The sequence below is a fragment of the Vidua chalybeata genome, chromosome 2, assembly GCF_026979565.1.
Source record: "Vidua chalybeata isolate OUT-0048 chromosome 2, bVidCha1 merged haplotype, whole genome shotgun sequence".
NCBI lineage: Eukaryota > Metazoa > Chordata > Aves > Passeriformes > Viduidae > Vidua > Vidua chalybeata.
In genome coordinates this window covers 94,025,056-94,053,055 of record NC_071531.1, presented here as the reverse complement: position 1 = coordinate 94,053,055, position 28,000 = coordinate 94,025,056, and the positions used below count along the sequence as shown (strand labels likewise).

The following is a 28,000-nucleotide window of genomic DNA, read 5'->3' as shown; positions in this document are numbered from 1 at the left end:
CCATACTACATCTAATTTTATTTTGCAGATCAAATCAATTCATTCCCTATGTGCACTAGTCAATAAAATGAATAATACAGCAATGACAGTTTTTCCAAAAAGTATGAAGGATTGCTATGGATTGTTTTGGATTGTTTTATGAAATGAGATATCTATAAAATCTAGTTATATTATTCAACTTTACAAAATGCAACTAGACAGCAAAGCCATAAACAAGATTCTATGAGCCTCAGCAGAAGACACACCTCAGCAATGTTTTGCTCTGATTCAGCCAGTCATTTGGAGCAAACCACCGCATTTAATCCTTTGTTGTTGTTGTTGTTTTTGTTGCTCTTTGGTGTGGTATCACCTGAAGAGCTGTCTTTAATAAGAACTGAGTAGCTAATGGAGAAAAATAATAACTCTGACCAAGAGATTTCTCATGGAAGAAACTCTAGATTCAGTTAGAGTATATATAGCAAACAGTTCTCTTTGACCATACAGTTTATTTCACTAAGGAAATTGTTTATGTTAAGGTAGTAAAGGAAGCTTGCTGAGGATACCTTTTGCCAAAAAAAGCTGCATGTCTCTGGGGAGCAGTTTTCCAGAATTTTTTTTTTAAAGGGTAAACATGCTGACAGACTGAATATTACTTCACAAGACGCTCTGAGGCTAAAATTCAATCCTGTTTCTAGTAACACATTAAGTAAGGTGAAGTGTAAAATATACAGGTTTTTGTCTTTAAATTTGATGTAATATTTTATTTCAGAAGTTTTAAGGTGCAAAATATTCTAAAAATTATGTACACAGCCTTTTATTCTTTTGCTTCCTCCATGGTCTTTCCTCCATAATTGCGATACTTATTTTGTTAAGTACTCTATGGAACTTTGCAAAAGAGGCACTAACATATAAAATGTTCTTGAATAGATGGAATTAGCTTCATTTGAATGAATGGGGTTTAATTAATTTCTGGCCGAGAATAAACTATTTTTTACTCTTCAAAATAGATTGAAAATCCACTTAGAAGAAAGAATTATATTAAATACATAACAGCACTGACTTCACAAATAGTTACTTAGGTGGCTGAAGTAGCTTGAATTAAACTATCCAAATCTCACCTAAGTCAAAATGCACAAAGAAGCATAAGGCAGTAACTAGCTGAATGGTATGCCCACAAGATCATTGAAAATATTTTCATCTATATTTTGAAATTATACTTTGCTTCTTGATTCTACCTGAATTTAGAATGGCAAACCCCTGGAACCTCCTCATGTCTTTAGTACTGAGGTAATGCTTTTATGAATGCTTTCTTAAAATGCTTTTTAATGCTTTTAAAAAATGATCCTAGATGTGACTGTAAAATTAGCATTTTGTGATGTATCAGTATTTCTAAAGCTTTCAACCAGCCTCTAGGGGCTCGCTGGCCAACATTTGTGTTTATTTATGCCCATCACGATCTGCCTTCTGTATGGTCATTTGTGCTTTCCATAGTTCTTTGTGCTGTGCCATGTTCAGAGTTATAGGCTGTGTGTTCCTTGGGCAGGGACTCATTCCTGTGAATTTACTGCACTTTACACAATAAAGAACAGGTTCTTTATGTGGCGTCCTGGCTCTACCACAATATAAATAACATTTTTTTTTATATTGGCACAACTCCTTTGAGCCAAAGGAGGAGTCACAAAAAGAAGCAGTGAAGAAGCAAAGATTTCATCACTTTAAAATCATATAGTGTGAAGCATGTCTTTTTGTAAGATGTTATCCGGAGAAAGTAAGAACAATATTTTGAGAATTCTACTGATTTTTTTTCAATCTACATCAGCCTACTCTTAAATACATTCTGGATCTTTTAATGTATTGACATAGCAGCAAAAAAAAAAAAAAAATTCTGCCTTAGGCCACATTTTTTAAGCCACAGATCTGACTACAGATATGATGCTTTTAGTAAATTGACAGGGGGAGCTGTAAGAGCGGTTTAGATTATTCATATTATTCCTCTGGGCAGAGTCTCAGCTCAGAGTTCTCTGAGTCAGCTTTGGTGTTCCCTTATTGGGAGACCGGGCATTGTTTAAAAACACCATTTTGGGGCTAAAGCAACTCTCCTGTTATAAAAGCCCTCTGGCACTGACAAATGTTTAGCTCCCTTTAATAGGGAAGCTCCCTACGCATGCCAGCTAAACCCAGTGTGGTGCTTCTGAGTCATCTTCTGCTTTAAGTACCTTAAGTACCAATTAACTCAGCTCCTACATGCCCTTGCTTTTGATCCCGGGTTCATCAGTGCCGCCTGTTCATTGGCTTCCATCCCGGTTTACATGTGAAAGCAGACCTGCTCCCTGACTGGCAGGGACACTGGGGCCTGGGGAGTGCAAAGACTTGGGGCCGGTGGCTCCCAGTGCTTTGGCCCATCTGCCCCCACCCCACAGGAAGACCCACCCAGTCACCTGTGCTGAGAGCAGCCCAGGCTGTGAGTAAAGCAGGACCTTCTTTCCTGGAAGCAGATCTGCTTAATGACATTCATGAACTCAGAAGAAATTATGCTCTAATGGTAGCAGCAGAAGAGGCTTCTCATTGCCCAGGAGCTGGAACATTTGCTTTCTAGACCCACTGTCTAAAACACTGCTCATACTTTTCCTGAAAAGTTGCCCTGCCAGAGGATGTTGAAGCCTGGTGGCTGATGAAGGTTGAAGTCTGCAAGGCACAATCCTCCTGCCAGCAAGAAGCACTACCCTGAAAGGGAGGGGACATTTACAGGGCTAAACCTATTGAGCAAGGAGGTACTGGGGTCTTTGGCCTATTGTGAGAAGAATCTCCCTGGAAAGGGAGAGTCCCAGGCCCTGCTCCTTGCTCACACTTATCTATTTTTTGCAGTTTATTGGTGACTGTGACCGAGGCTCATAATTTTGCTAAGATGGGCTGAGTTATGGCTCCACATGTAACTGTAGAGCCTGAGCTCACCCATTACCTGACTAGTGCCAGATCACTTAAAGTGGCATATAGCTAAAAAATATCAACCTTTACCCTAAGTCTAAGGCATTTCCAACTTTCTGTGAAAGCAAGCCTTCGTCTCAATCCATGTGAGCCATCCCCAAACCCCTCTTTCTCTGTACTAAACAATTCTGTCCTTGGGTCCTTCCTTTAGACTTTTTGCTCACTTTGCAAGTCAAGACAGAGACACCTAATAACAGATGCTGTTCATGTTCAGCAAGTTTACAAATCCATGATCCAGGAACATCCAGAGTCAAGCGGCTTGGCCTGCTGAAGGCAGCTGTGCCTGAGCTGCCTCTTGCCTGGCTCTGGGCTGCCCTGAGAACTGTTTCTAGAGGTGGTGGGAGGTTATGGGCCATGGGCAGCTCCCTCCTGTCTACCCAACCAATGCTACACGGAGAGTCCTGGCCCTGCTTGCAAAGTATCCTTCACTGCAGAGCATCCACCAAGAGAAGGGAAGCATCAGGAGCACCAAGGTATTTGACATAAATAGGACAAAGGAAACCTGAAAGGTTTTCTCTGCATCACTAGTGGTCAGTTTACTTGGGCTGTCCCAGCCAGTTCTGCAGGCTAGAGACACTTCTAAGCTCCTCTGCACTTCTGTGGCAGTGGATTTGTCACATATCTTTTGGGAGAGGGAAAAAAAATTGAAGGTATTTAATTTAGCTACTGTTTCTGGTGAAATGTAGAAGCACCTAGTGTTTTGAAATTCCTAAGTCTCATACCAGTTGTTACAGAGTGAGAGGCACTCAGCATTCCTGAATTCATAACAACACACAAACATGTGACTACTTATCTTCATTTGTGTACTCCTGTTTGTCACAAGTTCCTCAAATATGCATTAGTGAGGCACACCCCCATATGGAAAATGTTGCACAAAATAAAGCTATCAAGTTTTCTTGAAACAAGTGGAAATGGATAATTCAAAAATCTTCAAATTAGTATAATTTTATTTCTTTAATTACCTATCAGAGTAAACTGAAATCTTGCCACACAAATGTTAACTTGAGATAAAATGGTGATTGATAAAGAGCACTTATACTAATTGTCATGGCCATGTATGAACAGAGTACGAATGCTTGAGGCAACCATCCTTGTTATCTTTTTAATACCCCTTAAAATAGAACTTTCACAGTTTGGTAGGCATTTCTGCAGTAGCATTTAACTGTCTCTGAAGAATTGCTTTCATATACACTATTTGACTGACACCATTACATAAAAACTCTCCCAAAACAAACCCTGGAAGTTAGTCCCAGTATTTTATCTTGCTTGTACAGGTTGAGGTTCATAACTGAAAGAGTTATTTTGGACACACACAGTACTGTCAATGTATTCAGCCTGAAAATGCCAATGAGTGGTGGACATTGCTGCTTTCCCATATATCCACATTGTATAAGGAAATAGGGTGGGGTAAGGAGGCTTTGTAGCAGTAAACACATAGCAGGTAAACTCTGTGGCACTCTACATCTTGCTCTGAGAAGAGGAAACTAAACAGTATTTCAGGTAGAAGCTCATAAAGGCCTTCCACTTGCCTGTACACTCACAGGTATGGTGTTTATTTAGGGTGCTTTCAAATATCTTTGGAATTGTTTATGCAAGTTAACATTTCTTTACTTAGCTGAAGGTCATCTATGACAAGAATTTACTAAAAATATGATGTTGCCAGTTAGGTACTGCATCCAAATTAATGGGAAGCCGAACCTTTTGCAAAATTACACAATTAGATGTAAATAACTCACACAGAAGCGATGTTAATTACTTATCACAGCATGCAGTCAAAGTTTACTATGCCTTGTTTTACCATTGCCTTTCCTGTATTGCCACGTCCTTGGCTGCCTGTCTCGTGTGCAGGGTGCAGCAGGAAATCCCAGGCTACAGAATGGTAGGGACAAGTCATTAAAATCCATATGGTAATATAGATTTTCAGTGGGAAAAAATGAAGGTCTGTCAAGCAGCTCTCAGTCTGATATTTGTCAACCTCTCACTGCAATGGAGACTCCTAGGAATATAAAATCACGGCAGCCTTCCCAATGATTTAAAGGGATGGCAGTAGTGCATTATAGCTAACACATGGGGACTACATCCCAGGTTGTCTTATAAGTAGAGTCCTTGCCTGAGTATTTGCATATGTGCGAATATTCCATTAGCATATGAGACGTTATGTTTTAAGAATGTCAATATGCTAAAATGCAATAGGGAAAGGTTAATAAGTATGTTAGGCTGTGAATATAAGCAGTTTTAGAGTGGTGTTATAATTTTCTCTGCATTTATACACAATCTGACACTGATCAAGGTAGTTAATTTTTGTCTGCTGGACCAACTGAAATTTTAAATTATTAGAAATCTTCATTTGTGCATTTATTTGTTATCATGCAGCCTATTTATTGAGCTCAGAGCATGGTTCTTCCAGGGCTCGCTGAAGCCTTGAGGACATATTTTTTGGGAAGTGGCACAGCTAATTTTGCCCTTACTGTGCATCCTTGCATTGTTTCTACACAGGGCTCTGGTTTTCCCCAAAAAAGACTAAAAGTAACTCTGCTTTTCACTGCTTTTGGGCATCATCTTGAAAAGTGTGGCTTGACTAAAGCAATGCAGCCCTGTGGTTAATAATACATATTGCCTTTGTGTCTGCAGGCACTGCCATGTGTTCACATAACTTCTCGCGATGAAAGATGAACAAGACCCATTCCATGTCCCCCCATCAGCAAAAAGCATAAAAACTTTTCATTTACTGCAGTATTAACAGGGAGAGAGGTGACAGAGAAAAACCTGTCAGCAGTAAGTGCCCTGGCGTGGGTGGCCAGAGGCAGTGCCATTGCTGGTCCCTTATGGCCATTCTGCCTGCTGTGGGTGTGGGTGGTTTGCAATTTATGCCTGGATGAGGTGTTCAGGGAAGCCTATATTTCATACAGCTGCTTTGACCCGTCATCACTTTGGCTTGGGGAGACAAAGTTGCATTAGTTACAGTCTTTTACCATTTTTAAGCTTCTTTTAAAAACAGTGGGGATGAAGACATGTATTAAAATAAAGCCAGAGAGAGCTTGAAGTTTTGAAATCAGAGTGTTTACTGCCAGACACATTTTCCCTTTGGAGAAGTACACTTTTGAAGTGGCTCACATTTTACAAAAGGAAAGGCCTGTAGCTTTTTGAAGATCAAGCCTCCTTGTATATTTATTGATAAAAACATCAAAAACTTTAGCCTTAAGCTGTCTGGAGCATTAGGGTAGGAAGGCACTGAGTGCTTAAAATTAGAGCATTTGTTCTACATTTTTTTTGGAACAAAGATGTAATAAAACCATTAAATATTTACTTCTTTTTATACTTTTAAACTAAATATTACCAATGTGGTGGTTATTCCTCAATGTTAAAATAAGACTTTGTATCTAGCATTACAAATATACTGGTATGATTTACAGTGTCTGAGCTTCATGAAAAACTGATCTTCAACTCCCACTAAGATGGCACAGGCATCCTCAATCGTAAGAGGGTCTCTGTAAAAGTACATGCAATATGCACAGATGAACACATCAAAATTTTAATGAAAGAAGATTGAAACTGAATTTGTGGCATTTGTAAAAGTCAGTCAAAGCAAGTAGTCTTTTTTCTTGTTACAAAGGGGAAAATGATTAATTTTGCTACTCTCTGATATCTGAATTAATGGCTTACAGCATTCTGAAGGAAAGAAAATCTCTCTTACGTTAACACAAAACTTTGTACTCGTAAAAATTAAGGTGAAGCACACCATCTCTGTCAGAGATTCATTTATTTGAATAAAGTTGCAGAGGCCCTTGCCTGGCCAGTGGAGGGTGGTGATCATTTGATTTAATACTTGTACGCTGTGTGGAACCTGGACATAACCATTCTGCTTGTTTAAGGGATTCAGTAACAGAATTTGCATCAATACCACATTGCCATGGAAATCAGATTAAATGAATTTCATGTTTGTGTGAGCCTCATCCTGCCAGGCAATTGATATCCCATTTGATTAAGATTTCTACTTATCTTTTGTTTTTATTTTTAAAGGTTGGAAAGAAATTGCTTTTATAGGAAAGGAAAACTAGAAAAAGTTAAGAAATAATTAGCCTACACTTTTGCTTTATATAGCTGTTAGACTGTATATGAAGTGTTTCAGGTATTTTTCCTACTCCAAATCACTTTCTTTTTGAAAAAAAAAAATCCATCTCTTCTTTATTTATGGGCTACACTTCAGGTGTAGCAGACCCTTTAAAATTTCTGGGAGCATTTGCTAGTAGATTCTATAATTTTTTATGATGGGGGGCTTATTTGCCTCTTTGTTCCATAAAGTCATGTGCAAACACCCCAGGCAGTTTCAGTCTGCATAGAGGAAAGATGTCATAGCTGGAGAAAATCTGAGGAAGTCTCACAAAATAGGATAAGAAACCAAACTTATGAAGGCTCCAGGGAATAGCTTCAAAAATGACCTCTGAACTTGGCATACAGTTATTGCAGGTATCACGTTAAGACCTATGTTACTCTTTGGATACCCCTAAAAAAATGTGCATTATAGCAGTGTGTCTCAGCTCCACTGCTTCATTATCTTTGAGACCTAGGCTAGTGAGCTTAGAGATAGTTTAGATATTTTTAGACTACATTTGTCAAACCACTTGAAATGTTTGAGTTTATCCAAAAAGGAGAGCTGTTATTTGATAAAAAGTGAGCCACTCTATGGGAAAGGAACATCTGATACCATAAATCTGTTTAATTTAGCAAGCAAAACAAGAAATCAGACTAAGTAGAAATTTGGAATTAAAGAACTGAGACTGGAAAACAGATGACTGTAACTAATTATTGGAAGATCCCAAATAACAAGAAGAAATAACCTAAAAGCAGAAAGGCAAACAGGGAATTTGTTAAAAATAGCTATTCAGGCCTCAAATATGCACCTTGGCTTAAGAAACACTTCCTTTTGTACCTAAATAAAACTTTGAGCATCTCTAAAGCAGTTGTTACTAAGTATTGCTGGATATTTTGCCTTTGTCTGGTTTATCTAGGAAAAAAATACAAAACAAAGCTTAACCCCCAGATAGAAGAATTTGAAAGAACTATGAGATTCTGTCAAATTAACTGCATACTTAACAATACATTTTTTAAATCACACAGGGGAGCAAGAGATAGAAAGGCTGAAAGTATTGAAGTACTCATCTGAGCACTTTATGCTTGAACACTTCATTCTTCTGAAATCTTTGAAAATTAATCAAAAGGAGTAAATATCTCCCAACATAAATATTCTTTTTGTTTTATTTTGTTTTTGTTTTTTGATGAAACAAAAATGCATGGGTTATCCATCAAAAATACATTAGTTTTAAAGGAAGAGTCCTTGTATCAAAAAGTGTTGCTTGACCAAAACTGTTTGAGCGAGACTCATTTTGGCCTTTCTGCACATACAGATAGGGATCACAGGAAGTTCCTCTAAAACAACTTCTGCTCCCTCTGAAATAACTGATCTTCATTGAAGCTGACACAGTCCTCCCTTGCTGCCCATTTATATCTCATGGACCCAGCAGGTCTTGAGAGGAGGGGCTGCCCTGCAGCACAGCCTTTGTAATAATTGACATTTATTGCAGGGTCACCATATCTTTAGTATTCATTACAGACACTGATTAGAGAGGGTGATAAAGACATCACTGGAGATCAAAGCCCATCTTGGACTGGGAAAACAAAAAAGCATGCAAAGTAGCATTTTTAAATGGATGCATCTATTTAATCTATTCGCTGGTGATATTTTCATACATATGGTTTAGTGGTATTAGATTCAGAAGATGTAGCGGAGACTTTAATTTGCTTCAGTTCTGGTCTAATAGGCATAAAGACACCAGAGGATTCCGAAATACTGAACTCAGAGGTACTCTGACAAGCCTCTGTATTCATAATAACAAGAGCTGGTGTGAGCCTATACAATTTTAAACTAATTGCCCAGCCAATGTGCTCATTACCATATTGATGCAGTTCATAAATCAAAGCCCTGCCTATTCAAGCTGTTTACTAGTCTTGCATTAGGCAGTGTATTTCAACTGAGAAATGTAGCATGTTGCCAAAACACTGCAGAAACTTTATAAGACTGATAGAAGCACAAACCTGGGGAGCTGAAGTGCCACAAACCTGGCACTAAAGTGCTTGTTCTTGTTTGTTTTCTGAGTATGTTCTGATCTAGCCTTGAAAGTTTCCCTAATAACGTACTGGAGCACAGAAACAGGTCCTTAAGCAACAGGGAGCTGCTGGCAATTTTTCTCAATTTGGCTTCCTACAGCAGCTTCTTTGCTTAATCAGGAGACTAACATACACTTTTTTTCTTTTTTTTTTTGAAGCAATACAGTACTTATGCCAGCTGAATTGAGGTGCATACATTAAGAATGGAGGCTTTTTGTATAGGGAAAGGAGAGATTAAGGCTCTTAACTAAGAAACCTAAGTTAGTCATCAAAATTAGGTGCCTGAAGTTAAATTCTTTGACTAGCCTACTGAAGAATCTAAAAGTGCAATTCATCTGCCTAAACAAGTGCCTACCTGCAGGTGCCAAGCAGTGCCCCTGAGATGCCCTGCTGTCCTACGACATCCATACAGTAGGTATGTGAGAGGAGTTGGAGATTCACACCTCTCTGAGCTGCCAGCTGAAGGCCAAGTGGATTAGTTTAGGACATCTCAAAGGACATTAGAAGCCTGTGTTTAGGCAGCTGAATTTACCTGGTTTTCCTTCAGGTATTCAGCCAGCTGGCTCAGATATCAGAAACAATCAGGTCTTGTAATCAGGATTAATGTACTTGGGCGGGGTTCAGAAGCTGCGGAGGTCTGGCTGCTTCCCACGCTGTAGACTGGCTGGTTTCAGAGCAACTGAGGCGGTTCTTATCCCAGACACCACTGTCCTGTGAGTTATTTTTCTCTCTGTACTTCACTTAGAACGTAGCAAGAGAGACATATTTTTATGTGTTTCTCCTGGAATGAGAAAGCTACTACATTCTCCTGGAATGTAGTAGTTCCTGGTAGGTGCTGGGCATCTCTTCCCCTGTACCAGGTGTTCACCCCTGTGTTGACCATGGCCACGGTGGCAAGGACAGAGGGTGCTGAAGCAAGAGTCAGTGCATCGAGATTACTTTGAAAATCAGGACCAGAACTTGAAATTGAACTTGTGGGTGTAAAGGAAGCTTGAAGCAGAAGCATTGCATTTAAGAGTTACTGAAGGTTGTTGGAACTTTTGGGAGAATTTAATAGATTATGGAAAATCAGAAACTAGGAGAGGTATAGGGGTTTCTTAAGATTATCTTTTTATCCCTGTTTAAGAGAACCCAGTTCAGGGGAAAAAGGGCACATATTTCTAATGAAATGCAACTCTCTTCCATAAACAATATTAGCAAGAAGAGTTCATCCTATTAAAACAAGTGCTGATCTTCAGTCATGATGCCTGATGAAGCCTCAGTCTCTTATGTTCTTTGTGTAAATTCAATCATGACAATTAGTAAATAAAACATTTTTTATGGATGGAAGATGCAAAGTGATTAAGACAATGCTTTAGTGATGGAGAAATTCTGATTCCAGCTTACAACTCTTCTGCTGGCTGTGTGGTCATAGCAGATGCAAACATCCAATTCCTTATATGCAGATCGTGGATAATAATGGTTAAAAGTGAAATTAATATGAACTGAGACTTTCTCATGAAGGCACCCAAGACAGTGATATGTTTTTCTTTTTCAGGGAGGGAAATAAACTTAAAGAACTTAATTTCTTTCATTTTAAGGAATTATGAACCATACAAAACCAGACCACACCATTTTCTGACCCTGTGAATTGCCAAAATAACTGCTTTTGGCTGGTAGTTAGTGTCATAGGTTCAGCAGAGATTTCTTAGAGGGATATGTACAATTTTGGAAGACGCTTGCAGGCTGTGAAAGATAATTTTTTGTTGATAAACAATTTTGAATAGAGAAGAGCTAAACAGAAAAAAAACCTAAAACCAAGCTGCTTGTTATTTACCTAACTTGTAGAGTGAGAAGTGGTTGTCTTACGTAATTTCTCATTCAGGAGCTTAAAAATAAAAAGATATGAATAGAACTGTCCTATGTAACTAAATGTTATCATTGACATCCTCCAATATGAAAAAAAAAAAATAGTCCTTCCAGCTTCTTTTTACTTGTGCAAAATGAAGAATAATTTCCAAACAGTCCATTGAGCATCCCATAAACATAAATGATGGAATTCACTTTAAAAGCTGAAGGAACAGGAAGGAGAAGCAGCTCATACCTGTGTGTCTTTGCTTGCAGAATGGATGTTTCCTGACTTTGGTGTGGACTGGCAGCTTAGATAAAAACCTTGGTATCTTACCAATGTGAAGCTCATCAGCCTAAGGGACACAGACTTTTTTTTTTCCCTATGTGGTCTATCCAGTGTTATTTTAAAAACTATTATTCTATATTATTTTATCAGGTGTTGGTTCATTTTGGAGCTTGTGTTTATGAACAGTGTCCATGTATGGCTGGTTACTCTTCCTGTTCCACATTGATTGCACTGCCCATATAAAAACAAAGCCAAAGTATTCTAGGGCAATATCTTTACACAGGTTTAATTTCTCGAGCAATTAGGTAAAAGGTGCCTACTGGCAGAAGGAAAGATAGATCTTATTCTTTGAAGATACTGCTGCTCTCACATTCCCATCATTTGGTTTTGCTCAGGATTGTAACCGTGCTATTCACAGGCTGCACAGAGCAGAAAGATTTGTAAAATCAAGGCCCACTTTATGTAAACTAACTAGAAATAAACACTGCCCATGGATCTAAGCTCTTAGAAAGGGCAACAGTCATATTGCAGGGGGTATTTTCTCACCTTATTTGCAATTACCATGTAGTGTAAGGTGACAATGACAGTGCCTTTGGAAATGCTGGTTTAGGCAGAAATACAATTGAGTCAGCATACTGGCAGGATGTTAGTGCCTGTGCTGGGTTAAACTCAGCCTCAGGCTCAGCTAATAGCACAAAGTGTGTCAACAGCTCCTCTCATAGCAGTCTTTCTTTCTATACACTGCAAGTAGGTCCAGCTGTAAATAAATTGCTGACATTGCTGTGTTTGTTAAGAGAGTGCTTGCAAAACAGCACATCTGCCACCAACAGTTGCACCTAAGACAAACATAAATGTAAGCACTATTAAATTAACAAAGTGTCTCTTTATCATTTTAGTTTATTGCATTTGAGAAGATATTTTACTTTCATTGGCAATGAGAATGAGCTTCTGACACAGTGGAGGTGGAGGCAGTGCTGACAAAGCTGGTGGTAGACAGACCTGGTAGTGCAACTGCCCTGGGATAATGAACACTTCTTAATTGAGACAACCCTCACCAAACTGTCACATAAAATAATTCCTGAAAAATACTTGCCTCAATATGTCGCTTCATTTGCTGACTGACTCATTCATAACTATGCCAAATTTGTTGCTGAATAAAATACTGCTTAACTTCAGTGAAGGCAATCAGGAGCATGAGGTGTAAGAGATACCAGCATCTCAGTGCCACCTCCTTCACTCGCTGAAATGAGTCAGCATGGAAGTACATGTGGCAGCACCTGTGCCAAGTATCTGTGCCTCAAGGATATCTCAAGGTGAAAAACATAATCTACAGCTACAAGCCGGAGTACATGAATACATCCATTACACGAGTAGAAGGGTATTGCAGCATTTCATTTTTGCTTTTTGCTCTGTTTAAAAGCAATATAGAAGAACACTTCCAAAAGTTATAGTTATAACTCAAAGACTTCTCACCCCATATTTCCAGTGACAATACATCCTTCTCCTTTCCAGGCTAGATTCACAAATAACTGATTTATAATCACACTCAGAGGCTCATGTGTCCAGTAACTTGCACTACAACTACATTTTGCAGCATATGCAGAAGTCTGTCTGCAAGCTATGATTCTATTAATATATATAAAAGGAAAGACTTGTAAAGCTTTGGCAGCGAATACAGGTCTTGATGAAACATAGGCAAAAAATCATTAGAATTTACAAGTGACATGGAAGCTAATTTTGGTACTGCTTTACACTTGCTTTATACTACATCAAAAGGCATTTTACTGCCTACCTTTTCAAAATCTGACAGCATCCAAACTCGAGCAGTGGGAACCTGACTCCAGGTGCTCCAGGTGATAAAGCAAAGCACGATGTTAAGGTCTGGCATAATGTGAAGAATGAGGTCATGCAGTATTTTTAGAAGTGCTTGGTGATCCTATGAAGCATGCTCTTACTCTCTCTTTTTATTTTTTTCCTTCCCCTCTCCTTTTTATCTGTCTTTTTCTGTGAATAATTCGGCCAATGCTTGCAGAAGGCTCTTTTCGCCCCAGGGATTCTCACACATATTTCTGTTGACAGAGTTCTTGTGCAACAAGGAAGCTGAAATGTCTTTTGTTAAGGATCTGCTCACTTCTTTCTCTGCTCTTCCCCAATGCTTGGAGGATCTTTTGGTTACTCACGCAACTCCTGTTGTTACGCTTATGGAAATTAACTGAATTGAAAAATATGGGGTTACCTTGCAAAACAGGTAAAATTATCATCAACAAAAATTCCTGATCTCTTCATTTTCTCTTAGTCTATGTATCTTGCATTCTCTTGCCTTGTTTTCTTAGTTTTTCAGGGGAATATTGTATAAGTCAATAGAAAATACGAAGCAAAGTCATTGTGAATGGGAAAAAAATGCACTAGCACCTGCAAGGCAGAAACTTTTTATTTTAGATGAGTGGTGTACTGTTCCAGCCAAGATTAGGATTTGATTTGCTGGTTTAATAAGTCAGTTCAGATCTAAATTGAATTTAAACTGAAAAAGTTACATATATTCACATGCTCTGTAACGCCAAAATACATAATGGGTATTGAAATGCACTCATTTAAGCCATGTTTGAAAAGCTGGCTTAGGTGACTTCCTGTTAGAGAAACACTATGAAATAAATCATAATAATTTGATTTCAGGCAAAGGGGAGTCGAGCCAGTAGAGCATGATACACAGAAGTTGATCTGTGAGGCTTCATATACACACTTGTGTGTGCCAGATCATATGAGAACCTCCCTTCCATGGCATGCCACTAGCTATACCAAAAATCTGTATTAATTTACTGCTGATTTGTAAGGAGTTTTAATTAATAAATAACATTCTATTCATAAGTTTTAAATTCACATGTGTGAGCAGCTGAAGTTGCTACACTCAGATATGCATTTCACATTTGGCAAAAAATAATCCCGTGTGTTGCTTTTTAATGTTTTTGCTCTTACTAATGCTTCTTGGAGTTAGTTCTGGTTGGACAGTTACCTCTGGCAGCCCTGAATTCCCTTTTTAGTTGAAAAACCTGCATATACTTTCATTATTCCACATTATCTACACTAGTTGCTACCAGTAGAGCAAATGCTACAGTATATATTTAGAATTACATATGCATACGAAAGTAATCTCCCTATTTATAAAGCCTTAAGTCCTTTTTGAGAAAGATTACTAGTTTTCAGAACTTGTATGTGCATACATTCATCATTGTGGTGAGAATTACATTCTTTTGCAGGTCTGTCTTAGAGGCTTTTTGTGACATATACAGATTTAGCTCTGAATGTTCAGAGCACTCCGAGTTACAAATTTTGCTATGGGTAGGTTTTCTAAATTCTCTGCTTTGCCAAGATTGCTCCATTTTTAGGAGCTAGAAACGTCTATGTGTAACTCTTTATAAATATGGAATTTGATATTATACATTAAAGTGTGAGGTTTTTCATAGTCACTGCTAGATTGAGTAAAAAGATAATGTTGCACAGGATGAACAAGGGTAAACTGACATTCTTCTTACCACTTCCTCCTCAGAGATTTCTTGCCATACTTGCACAAAACCAGCCTGCTTTTGCATAGTTGATTTGTTCCAGTCTCATCCCAGGAAAAATAGAGTACAATAACATAGCAAATCCAGTAAACAGAAAAAAATATTTCATGATTTTTGCAATTAAACTGTAAAAATTACAGCTTTACATCATATCCTGTAAAAACCAAAAGTCATTTGAAATAAATAACTTAGCAAAGTTTTAAAAGAAGTTGGGTATTGATTTTAAATGCTAGTAACATAGAGTTATATAGAGAGATAATGAAAAATACAATATTTTGGATGATAATTCATGTTTGGGAGTCTAAAGCATCATCCTAAAGTATTAGAAATAAAAAATATATAATTCACTTATCCTGGGCATACCTACTGCAGAATTTAATGTACAAGGTAGAAACTGATACACAGGAAGTTCCACCTAAATATGAGGTAGAACTTCATTATTATGCAATAACTTCTTTACTATTCTCTATTGTTCTAATCTCTTTGACTAGAAGAGATTGCCAGGGAGGCAAGAGGGAGATTGTGAAATCTCTCCCTCACTGGAGATATTCAACAAGTGTCTGGACACAATCCTGTGCCACATGCTCCAGGATGGCCCTGCTTGTGGAGGGAGGTTTGATAACCCCCTGTGGTCCTCTCCAAACCAACTCATCCTGTGATCCTGTGAATTTCTGTAACCGCTTCTGTAGCATTTTTTGCTAAATGTTTGGCTTATTACAGCAAAGATGTTACTATGAACACAGAGGTGTATTTCTGCAGATGTCATCACTGCAGATCCTGCTTGGCAGCATTACCAAAACTAAAGAGAGTCCAGGAAATGGGCCAAGGAAGGGAAGAAAGAGTGACAATAGGAAGGGGTGAAGACTGGGAAAGACAATCTCTGGAGGAGACCTGGAGACCTGAGCACTGCTACTTCTTCTGGAAGTACCATCAGATGAAGAATGGGACAGCCACCACAGCAATGGCTGGTGAACACAACCCACCCTCTCACCTGATGTGGGCAGCCAGGCCAAAGCTCTTTTGCTGCCTTTTGGGAGTCTGCTAGAGTAGGCAGAACTTTTTGGCTTTTAGCTGGCTTTGTGTGGTGAGAGCATGGCTTCTTCCAGGGTGCTGGCTGTCAGGGACTCAGAAGCAAAGGTGATGGCTCATAGTGAAGCACAGATAATAATCACCTGAAATGGCAAGAGGCTTTTCCACTATGCCCACAATGTACAAGATATTGTGCAAAAAGTTAGTTATTCAAATCATTCCATCTAAATGTTTTCTTTTTCATTGTGCTCAATTAGTTCTCCCCTTTCTGGAAGTGAAGTCAATTCTGTGTAGATGACTAACCTGAGGCACCTCAGAAAATTAGGCCTTCAGGAGTAGGTCTCTCATTCATGCATAGATAATGTAATCTATTATTATTGTGTATCATAGCTGTGGGCTGAAATTCTTCTTGGCATTATTCGTCCCTCTAAAGGCTGGATGACTGGTGCAAGCTTTTTGTCTAGACATCCTCAATAATTTTGTATTAGGCAGTCAAGCCAGGATGGAGACTTCTCCCACATTAAAATAGGTAAACAAGATAAGTGAGAGCATTTACCTTCTGGAAGCATTTTTCTCTCTCCACTGACTCCAGCAGGAGGTTAGACAGTTTGCAATAATGTCTGATGTTTAAATAGCTATCAATAGATGAGAGGCGGTCTACATGAACAGTGTGTACCTGCATGTTCACATCTATTACAGCTGCAGTTCAAATGACAAAGGTAATACAATAAATCCAAATTTTCTGGATGTGTTACAGTAGTCTTTCTATTACCAAAGACATGCTTGTAACAGTAAAATATACACTAACCAGCACTAAAATATGCCTAGCTGGTGTGCATTGCTCAGTTTATGGCACATGCAGTAACAGGCACATCACATGCCAGCATCTTACTTTGCTTGCTTCCCACTTTGACAGTCACAGTGCTGCCTTCTGACACATCTTCCTCATCATTGACAGGTTTGCCGCATATATCAAAGGCTTAAGATTCTCTTTTTATTTTGAAAAGCTTCTGTTCTGCTTTGCTCTCTCACAGATGGAGTACTGAAACAATCATTAAAATAAATACTACCAATATTCAATCTGTCACAAGAAGTAAATGACATGCATGGGTGAACAGAAGCTACTCAGTGATGCGAGATCAGTTCTTCAGCTGCTCCCTTCTCCCAGTGCATTGGAGGTGCACTGCCTGGGTGTGAGCACAGACATTAAGACTTTGGAAGCAGACAAAGCCAACTCTGATGTAGTACTGAAACTCTCTGTTATTTTTAGCCTACTCCTATTCCTTTTTAAATCTATTGGAGATGGGCAGGTGCTGCAGTGCACTGGCAATTCCCTGAATTCCAGACAATCACTGATGTCTTCTTTTCTGTCTGTTTTCCCTATGACATTTCCATGTGTTTTGTCCCTTAGTCTTCCCTATGGCATTTTAGTAACTTTATCATAGCAGTGTAAAAGTTGTCAGTGATTTAACAGACAATGAAAATACAGTAAACAGAGGCATGTTTAGATAAAGAGCATATGTCTAACATCACTTCAAATTATTCTGAACTGTTGTGTCAATAATCAACTTAGAGTCATTAATTAAAAAACATTTCTGCACTTGCCATTTCTTTCCCAGTCTCTAAGCAAAAGAAGTCAAAATTCTCATTTTAAGTTCATTTAATCTGCATACATGAAATATTTTTGAAGAGGCACAAGTAAATCTGAAGTAAATTTGATATTAACATTTCAAGTTTCAGTGTTACTTTTGCTGGTGTGCTCCATTGCAAGCATGTTGTCATTAATTTATTTACTTTTTTTTCAGAAGCTGAAAGGATTCAGATGTTTTTATATGAGAATCCAAGCATTAATAATGACTGTGTGATTATGGTTTTGGAAAACTAAGAATATTTTTCCTGGCTACATATGCAGATTTATGTTTCTTAAGAAAAGCAAGAATGAAGTAATTTTGATCTCTGATGGATGAAACCCATTGGAATGGAAACTAACACCTATAAAGAAGAACAGGGCTCACCTTATCTTACATCTGCCAAGTGCCAGGGAACTCCAAAGGAAGCCAAATATGAAGAATACCAAAGAAAGGCAGAAAATCAGACAAGTCCATATGAATTTCAGAATTTGTTACTGGAACCTGAGCTGAGCTTGCTGTCTGTGTCATCCTTATTGGACCACAATGAGACATCCTTACAAATTGGCATGGCTGCAGGGCATGCCAGTGCCACCAACCAGCCTGAGACAAAGCACCTTTGTGAAGAATTATCCTGTTCTACAAAGCACATGTCAAAGGAAGATCTTTTAAACCTTCCCAGGAACACAGAATGGCCAGTCCTCACAGGAGAAAATTCAGACAAGAAACCAGAATCAAATTATGAGATTAGAGTCATAGAACACAAACCATGTGCTATCACATTTTCTGATTTTGAATTTTTATCACATAAAGCTGAGACTAGGCTCCATATTTGTGAGGCAGGAGAAGCAGATGATTTTTCTTCTGAAGAGGAAGAGAAAGGTAACAGAGGTGATCATGACACATTTACAGAACTGCCACTTTATGAGGCATTTTTCAAAGGTCTTCAGAGAAGGAATGTTTCCCAAAGAAAGCAAGCTCAACATGAACAACAGCACATCTGTCATTTAGAAAACTGCAATAATCATTCTGAAAAGGCATTGAAGGACCATGACAAAGAAGAAAAACACATGGAGCTGCAGGTAATACAAGCTATTCTTTAGTTTCAAGTGTGTTTTAAATAAGTGGTGTCATTTATGGTTGGTTACAGGAGGGAAAAGGGTTGTGTAAATTGTTATAGGGTGATAATTATTGTGAATTACAAAATTAAGAACCTAAATCTACAGTAAAAGTATACTAGTTTTTTTTTTTTCACTAGACAAATCTTACTTCATATTGACCACACTTCTATTAGCCTGAACTTCAATCTTTGGTTTTCTAGTTTCTTTTTTATTGAAATGGGATCATTGGCTCCATTTCCTCTATTCCTATGAAATCATATATCATGCCATGTACAGCACACAGGCTGAGGACTGTTCCAAAGAGATAGAGCTCATGTTTAGTCTTAGAGCAGATATATTGCTTCATGCTGAAAAATGGGCTTTTAGTGTGGTGGCACTGTAGCACTGAGCCACCTAACCCACAGCACTGTTTCCACTTAATAACTGTTTTCTGTACTATTATTTCATTAAAACAATATAGGGGACAAGCTAAAGAGTGGTATATAACAATTTTTTGGTTGGTTGGTGGGTTGGGTTTTTCTGTTTTTTTTTTAATCTGTGCTGTTATATATCATGATGTTCAATAGACCAGTGGCCAAAATGAAAACAGAAGTTTTCAGGACAAAATTAAAAACCTTGGGTAATAAAAATCATCCAACTATATATAACCTTTCCAGAAAAAAAAAAAAAAAAAAACAACTTTGAGTAAATTACCTTTGTTTATTGGAACTGGAGAAACAGAAGCCTCCCAGCTGAATTGTCACTAGTCTGGACAATAAGCACGGTTTCCCCCTGCTCACAGCTGGTGACAAACCAAATGACGACAGTTAACACATTTATCATTGGAGAAGTTCAGTTCTAATAAAAAAATTAGAAGTGACTCCAAATAGTGGGCAAAACCAAACCCTTAGCATTCCAGTGTTCCTGACCTTGCAGCACAAATTGATCTTAACCTGTAGGTCAGGCATACCTTTCCATCCTCTCTTCTCCTTCCTCCAGCTTTTAAAAGCTATTTTTCATATAAATCTGCTCTATGCCTTGAAAACCAGGCAGTAGTCCTGTAGTCTTTTACTCAGTGTGTTTTATTTTATTTTGCATGCAGTTCTCCTTTTACTTCTAGTGCTTATGACACAGAGTTGCTTCATTGATTTCTGATTAAATGAAGGGAAGTAGAATTTGGACTATAATGTCCATATTTACATCAAAACTATGGTGTAAAAAACTTAATTGCTTCTCTCCTTTGGTCCTAATCGATCTCCAGTTTGGTATGACTAATTATGCCCTTAACTGAGTGTGAGTTTTGTGCTGTATATATCATACATATCCCAACTTCACTGCAGTAACCCATCAGCACATAAAGAAATAAGCCAGATTTTTAAATATTTTTCTCAGCAGATAGTATGAGAAGACCAAGGCCTATAGATGGTTCCCAAACAGTGCAACTTCTGATGCAATACTGACCCTGATTCTCATGACACATGGTTTATTAAGTAATTGCTTTGTTCTTCTAACCTAAGCTAAGTCTTACTTCCTCATTTACTCAGAAACATTCACATTAATGAAAATAATATATCTCAAAATGGATGCACGACGTCCTTTGGATTTTCTTTACTGAAGGTCATTCCCATGGATAAAAGATGGCAAGAAATGTTGTCATTTAGTTCACTTTATGTCTATGACATAAAATAAACTCAAGGATGCAGCTTGAGTTTACAGTGCAAAATAATGGATTATAAATTGCCAGAGAAGCATGTGAAATTACCTAGTAAATCTCAGTAAATGTGTCAAAACATTTCAAAAACTGGATGCAATGTTGCAGTCCTGGTTTTGATTTTTTTCTATAAGTATGCATCATCAATAAGTATGTCAATAAGTATGCATCATTCTAGGAAACCCTCCAAGAATTTAAAAAAAAATTAAAAATAAATATTATCTTGTCTCTCAAATTTTAGCAGCAGTCATGCATTACTATGCAGACTGAAATCTCCCCCCCGACTCTGGTTGAAGCAAATGTATGTCACTGTCAGGTTGCTTATTTCTATTGTTTAGAAATGGTATTAGGGAAAAATGTCTTTATAGTGGAAAGAAATTAAATAAATAAAGACAGAATGGGGTAAAAATGCTGACAAGGGCAACCATTACTGCTAATACTTAAACTTAAAAATCATGTAATAAACAGATTACTTCGGCCTTACAGATACAGAAAATCATACAGAGCACCCTGCACAAGATCCTGGCTAAATCCTTGCTACTGGAGTTCACAGTGAAATTGTGTTTAAAATCTATCCTGCAGGGGCATTCCTAGCCAGATGCACCTGTTACTGACTGCAAACCTCCTATCTGAGTTCTAGAAAGGAGGAAAGGCTGTCACCTTTTCCACGATGGAAGTGCTGGCCCTTGCAGGCAGTCACCACAAGCAGAGTCAGTGTCCCAATCTCCTCTTAAATAGTTGTTACACACATTTAGGTGACAACTCTTGAACTTCTTGTTTCATTCTAATTAATAAATAGAGACAAATCTTCAAGTGCACTGAGCAGTAAACAAGTAGAGGGAAGATAGAAAAAATTCAACTTGTGTATGCTGCCAACTCCATGTCAAGTGGAAGAAACTGCTGAAAACAATTAATATAGTGATGCCCTTTAAAAAAATGCTCTTTTTTCTTTTTCCAAAGGCATACAGCTTCTGCCTCTTCTGAGTGGTACAAGATAAATGCTACTTCTGTTCAATTTATGAATTCAGCATAGTCTCTGACTTTCCACCAGCAGTTCCACATATATTTCCTGTGTTTTCTCATAAAATCTAAATTTGGCAATCTGTTTTGCTTTGTCGGGAGTCTGTAATCTGCAGTACATTTAATGCGCTGTTGCATCCCGGGCTGCGTTCAGATTAGAGGTTCTGATCTGTGTTAGTTAGCCGGTTCTGTGTACCCCCGTGCACCCCCTGTGTTTCCCCTCCCTGCGGTGGTCCACTCCAGGTCACTTACCATTGGAGCTCACCCTGCCAGTCCTGTAACCACTCCCCTGTCCACTCCAGAGAGTTCTGTGCCCGTCACCCGTTCCCACAACCCCATTCACCCCAGAGCCCCGTGTCCGCCCCTGCCGCGTTCCCGTTGGTCGCCGTGGTCCATGTCACCGCCACGGCGCCTGTCCCCATTGGGCGGGAGGGTTTCTGCCCTCCTTGTCCCGCCCCCTATAAAATCCTGTGCTTCCCCGGTCCCAGCGCCATTTTCGTCCACGCGGAGTTGGGGGCAGTTCGCAGCTTCTCCATCGCAGCTCCCGCGGCCATTAAAGCTTTCCAGCTGTCCACGCGGACAAAGTGGACAATTCCTTTGCCTCTCTGTCCTGTCCCTCCCACGGCAGCAGAAGCAGCCAGCCCTACCCTGGGTGCAGAAAGCAGAAGCGCCCAGGAATCGCAGCAAGCACCAGTCCCGCCGAGAAGCAGAGGCGCTTGAGCTGGGCACTCCGGAGCTGCCCAGGACCAGGAAAAATAACGCATCGCCGCAATGCCCAACACAGTTCTGCTCAAATACTTAGGCTAATGGTTGGACTAAATATTCTTAGATGTTCTTTCCAACCTAAATAATTCTATGGTAATTTGGTTAGTTCTGTCCAGAAATTCTTTTGCAGCTCTGAAGTGGCACCTTCAGCCATTTTTCTTTTCTTGTTTAACTTCAAGTCTTCATATCAAACTTGATACAGCATTTGTGCATGCTGCCAGCTCTGTGTGCAGGGGCAATAAATTATTCAGAATAGCTTCTGAAGCATAACGTTTTTCTAGACTGTCATTTCTTCAAACTATACTGAGCAGGACACAGCTGATAGACCATATTTAACCAGGAACTACTATTCAAGTTTCCATCAGCAAGCTTATCCTATCCTTACAAGGCCTGAAAACAATATGTGTTACTTTCAGGAGTAACATTTCAGGCAAGTAAATAATTGAAGGTATTTGAGAGATATTAGGCAATAAGAAAGTATTATGAAATCATACCTTTGACAGTGTGATTTGTCATGGATCTTCCCTGACCCCAGGGATTGTATAGAAACCCTGCTAATAATTGTTGTCTGCTGCAAAGAGACAAACATAGTCCTCTCAACATGGCAGCAAACTGAAAATCCTTTCTGGAGCTATTTCAAATAGTTTCTTTGGGCAGGCCACATTAGCAACTGGAACAGCCAAAAACATTTCTGTTGCTGTTGATATTTATTAGGACACCTAAGAGAGCTGTCACAGCTTCCTCTATTGTTTCTCTCTCCCTTGAGAGACAATGGGATAAGTCAGGAAAGTCACGTGCTGGAAAGGAGCTGCTTAGAGTAACCATTAGGACTGCTAGGTGCTCCAGCAGCCCCTCTGAAGCCTCCCTGTCTTCACTCATGTTTACATGAGTACAATGAATTTAGGAAGATCTAAACCAAACCTGTTTGTTTGTTTGTTTGTTCAAAGCACCACAATGATGGACTAATATTTGCGTTGAATGTTACCGTGTTCAGCTGGGTCAAACAGAGAGTGAGATGCCACTCCCCAGGAGAGACAAGATGACAGAAACAGATAATTTAGGTAATTAAGATAGCATTCACAATGAATACCTTTGTCAGGATTTGGCCTTCAGACTGTAAGTTCAAAGACTTTTGCAGGAGGCTGCACAGGCATGGGAGTGGCCAGTACAATGTCAGAGACAGCCTCTGTGTGCAGCTCTGTATTGTGTTAGCAGGGGAGCTGTGCCATCATCTTTCACCATCAGTAAATCTGCAAGGAAAACTGTAGTGTTTGTGAACCTCCATTGTTTTTGGCATTTAAAGCTAAGGCAACTGAACTCTGAAAATTCTTTCAGAAAACAGTCATTTACTGGGAAAAAAAAATGGAAGATCAGTTTCTCTTCCCCTGATTATTCACTTACTGTCATTAGTTTCCTTGTTCCATCCTTGTAATACAGTTAGGTAAATTTTATCCTCATTACTCATTGCTAAATGAAAAGTTTGATAATCATTGTATCAGCTTAAATCAAAAGATTTAGGCTGGAATAATTTGCTGAAATGTAACATGGAAGTTTCCATAGCATCTGTCCCTCATCTTGTCTTCTTGATTCAGCCCAGGATGCAGTTGGCTTTCTGTGCTGTGAGCACACACTGCTGGCTCATGTCCAGCTTTTCTTCCACAAGAAACTCTGAGTTCTTCTTTTCTCAATGAGTTCCGCTCCCAGTCTGTGCTCATGTCTCAGATTGCCCTGATGCATGTGCAGCCCCTTGCACTTGGACTTGTTGGACCTCATGAGGTTCTTGTGGGCCCACTTCTCAGGTTTGTCCAGGTCCCTCTGGATGGCATCCTGTCCTTCTGTTGTGTCAACTGCACTGCTCAGCTTTGTGTCATCTGAAAACTCATTGAGGGTGCACTCGATCCCACTGTTGATGTCAGTGATGAAGATATTGAAGGGCACAGGTCCCAAGACAGAGCCCTGAGAGACAGCACTTGTCAGTGGCCTCCACCTGGACATAGAGCCATTGACCACAATTCTCTGGCTGTGTCCATGCAGCCAATTCCTTATCAACCAAACAGTCCACTCTTCAAATCCCTCTGACTCCAGTTTGGAGATAAAGATGTCATGGGCGACTGTGTCAAAGGCCATAAAGAGGTCTAGGTAGATGACATCAGTCAGTCTTCTGTCAGTTGCTGCAGTCACAAGAAGAGAAGATAAATCCTATATAATTTATTCAAAAGCCATAGTCCTTAAAGTCAATTATCATTCCTTAAAATATATGTATCCTTCTGTGTGACCTGTAAATATTTTAATCAAGTAATCATACCCTATGAGAAAGGAATCAGAAAGTTTTAAGTCTTTGACAATGAATCTGACCTGGCAGTGTGCCCAGGTGATCCTGGCCTTTATCAGCAGTAGTGACCATCCCCCTGTACTCTGCACTAGTGAGGTCACACCTCAAATCTGGTGTTCCATTCTGGGCCCCTCATTACAAGAAGGACATTGAGGGGCTGGAGCATGCCCAGAGAAGGGCAATAGAGCTGCGGAAGGGTCTGGAGCACAAGTCTGATGAGAAGCAACTGATGGAGCTGGGGGTGTTTAACCTGGAGAAAAGGAGGCTCAGGGGAGACTTCATCACTCTCTACAACCACCTGGAAGGAGGATGTAGTGAGGTGGAGGTCAGTCTCTTCTGACATGTCTCAAGTGAAAGGACGAGAGGAAATGGCCCTAAGTTGTGCCAGGAGAGGATCAGATTAGATATTATAAAAATAATTCACCTAAAGACTGGTTAAGCATTGGAATGACATGCCCAGGGAGGTAGCAGAGTCACCATCTCTGGGAGTGTTCAAGAGACATCTGGATGTGGCACCTGGGGATATGGTTTAGGGGTGATTATGGTGGTGCTGGGTTGCTGGTTGGACTAGATGATCTTGAAGGTATCTTCCAACCTTAATGACTCTGTGATCCCGTCACAGAGAATTTTCATTATTCAGATTACATTGAGTTCATTCAATTTAAATTATCAAAACAGAGCAGCAGTCAAGCCTACACCTGTGATCAGGTACTTTACAGCTGCCAAAGTAAGCTTCTTACCTTTGTACTTGGGTGGCTTACACTCTGCTCAATGCCTTGCTTAGCCACTCTGAAGTACTTTTTTGAGAGGTACTATTCTGTTTTCATTAATGAGGCAGTGGAACTTAGGTGGAATTCAAGCTATCTGAAAATTGCTCTGCAATAGTACCTTCTTCTCTAATTCAGTTGCACAGGAGCAAAAACTAGAGAGGAACATATTAGAGTAAAGTACAAATTCCTACTCTCATTCCTCCCATACTTTGGAAGTTTGTACTTCATTTTACCCTGTGAAACTGAGACTCCAAAGCTAGAGAACGGTTGCAAACTCTTATGACTTCTTCATGAGGAATAATACAGTTATTATTATGTCCTTTCAGTCATCTTCTTCGGACATTGGAAATCTACCCAGGTAGGAGAGCTGAGCATTGAAATAACAATATCCAGGGAGAACAGGCTATGAAATCAAGGGCAGAAAAAATGGGAAATTACTTGTCTAAGAAAGGAGTGTTGCGCTAAGCTTTATACATTCTAATTTCCTTTGTGGGTCTGTATGATTTGTACTTTCTGTATTTCACTGGCACATTCTTGAGAGCTGATAGATAAGGACATGGTGACAAACTTTGCAAGGTTTTTAAGTGTTTATGCTTATTTCCTGCCTGCTTGGAAAAGGGGTTGGAGGACTGATGATTACTTTAGCAATGATGCATTATTGTCAGTCAATAAATAATCACAATCAGCTCTTTACTATTAAGAGTCAGATAAATGCTGATTTAGGGACTTATAATTACTAAGTTAATGAAAGGATCTTTTATTAGCTTCACAAATTTGAAGGACTAATGGTGAATATAGCATTTTGCATTGAGTACTTTTTTCTGTCACATCAGTATTCCTAATAGTGTAACCATTTCCCATTGCAATATGGCATTTGTTGTGTCCTGCTTGTTGTGGACATTAGCTACATTACTGTTTCTACTGAGAAAATATAGCAACTTTGGAAAATAACAGTAAAGTTATAAGAATAATAGTAATTTAAGGATATGCTTAAAAATCATATTGTAAAGAATTGGTATATTGAAATGATGTAGGAGAACATGTAGATGCTATTGATGCTATGGATTACTGCCTTTTATCTCTCCAGCATACTTTCATTCCGCTTACCTGTTTTATTAAATATGCATCACTCATTGTTGATTAATATAGAATTAAAAAATAAAAATGTATATGGCCTTAGAAAAGATACACTACTTGTCATTAGCAAATACACTTATTTTAAACCACAAGATCATCTTTGGCAGGCATCAGTGGCTATAGGGTTGAGGTTGGAGAAAGGATGCACTCTGGTTTTTGTAGAATACATCCCACGGACTATTTTGAGCTGTCCCTTTCAGCTTGGGCTCTGCCAAAATCCTCCTGGGGAAAAGTTGTAATATGAGGGGACACAATCTGTTCTTTATCAAAAGCAGAGATGATTAACAAATCTCCATGTGATGGGGTGACTAACACTCAAAAAATTCAGAGGGCTGCATTGCAGTTGATTCTTCTGTGGTTTGCAAAATACCATCACTCTAAAAATGTGTAGGAAATAGATTACTGTCATAGTGAGAGTCCTAGAAAATTAAAATTAGGAAAAACTAATGAAGAAAATTGGATTATTAGTCAAAAGGACAACTCATCTTGACTTTCAAATTCCTTTAGAATATTTACAAAGTGCATTTCAACTTGGTGTTGAATTAGGTTATACATATATTTTATATATATAATATATACATTATAGAAGGTGAGATTACTGAGTTACCTTGCACAGTGTGAACCTTGGGCTGTTCAGGTTAATGTGTAGAACTTTATAGCTGTCCTTCCAAGAAGAAACTGAACTGCCAACGAATTTTGTTGCACAGTCTCATCAAAGCCCATGTGCACACATTAAAAGACCCCACAAACAGCATTTTGGGAACCCTTGTTTTAGCGTGTTCAAGAGCATTAGTGCACTGTTTATTGTTTATATTTATTGTTATTGTTTTTATTTATTGGTAAAGCTTCAGAAGACTAAATAGTTAACACAATAGATGTTTTATACTAAAAGGGGAGAATATTCACTACTTATGAGTTATGTTTTTTTCAAATATTGACTACTTTATTTGTTGTGCATTTGAATATTTTAGAATCATAAGGCCACATCAGGAAAGAGCAATATTACTATTGGTCTTGCCAGAAAACATAAAGAAGATTATGTGGAGACCATAAAATAAAAATGCACTGAGACCATAAAATAAAAAAGGTATATCAAGATTCTTCTTTAAAAGTATCTGAAAATATCTGGAACTTGTGCAATGTGAGCCCACTCAAGTGTTTCATGTATTTCTACAGAAGGAGAGAAAAAGTCAACAGAAAATATGCCCTGTCTAAGTCAAGTCTGTGATGAACAACATTCTTCTGTCAGGGCATGGGAAGAGGCACCAATTACAGACTGAGTCTTAGGTGCAGGGAACCAGAGGAAACATGTAGAAATCTGTTAATATGCTTATCATTGAAATTAAGATATTTCTTCAAGGAACAGATGGAGACACTGGATAAACTGTGGGATGGGCAGTAAGCAGAACTTGTGAGATCAGAAACTTGCACAAAAGATGAGGAGACCAGGGAAGGGTTGCATTTTAAAGCTGGCTTGGCTGACAAACAAGGTATGCTTTTCAAGTCAGCCAATAGAACTGCAGTATAGCAGAGAAAAAAAAAAAAAAAGAAAAAGAAAAAAAAAAACCAGAAAGAAAGAAACAGAACTTTACTGAATCAACAACCTCACAAAGTATATCCTATAATATGTAAAAGTTCTTGAAAGGGATTAAGAGAAATGAGTTACAGATTTCTTCATACATAGAAGTCCCACCAGAAGATTG

General features: G+C 38.8%; 1 protein-coding gene across 1 annotated transcript in view; it reads left to right on the top strand.

Annotated features, from left to right (window-relative positions):
• The window catches only part of STARD13 (StAR related lipid transfer domain containing 13), a 288,376-nt gene that overhangs the window by 26,304 nt on the left and 234,072 nt on the right, over positions 1–28,000 (top strand). Inside the window, exon 2 of the mRNA XM_053934317.1 lies at positions 17,640–18,544. Within this exon, the coding sequence (XP_053790292.1) occupies positions 17,798–18,544 (747 nt within the window). The 5' untranslated portion in view covers positions 17,640–17,797. The remainder of the gene's footprint in view (positions 1–17,639; positions 18,545–28,000) is intronic.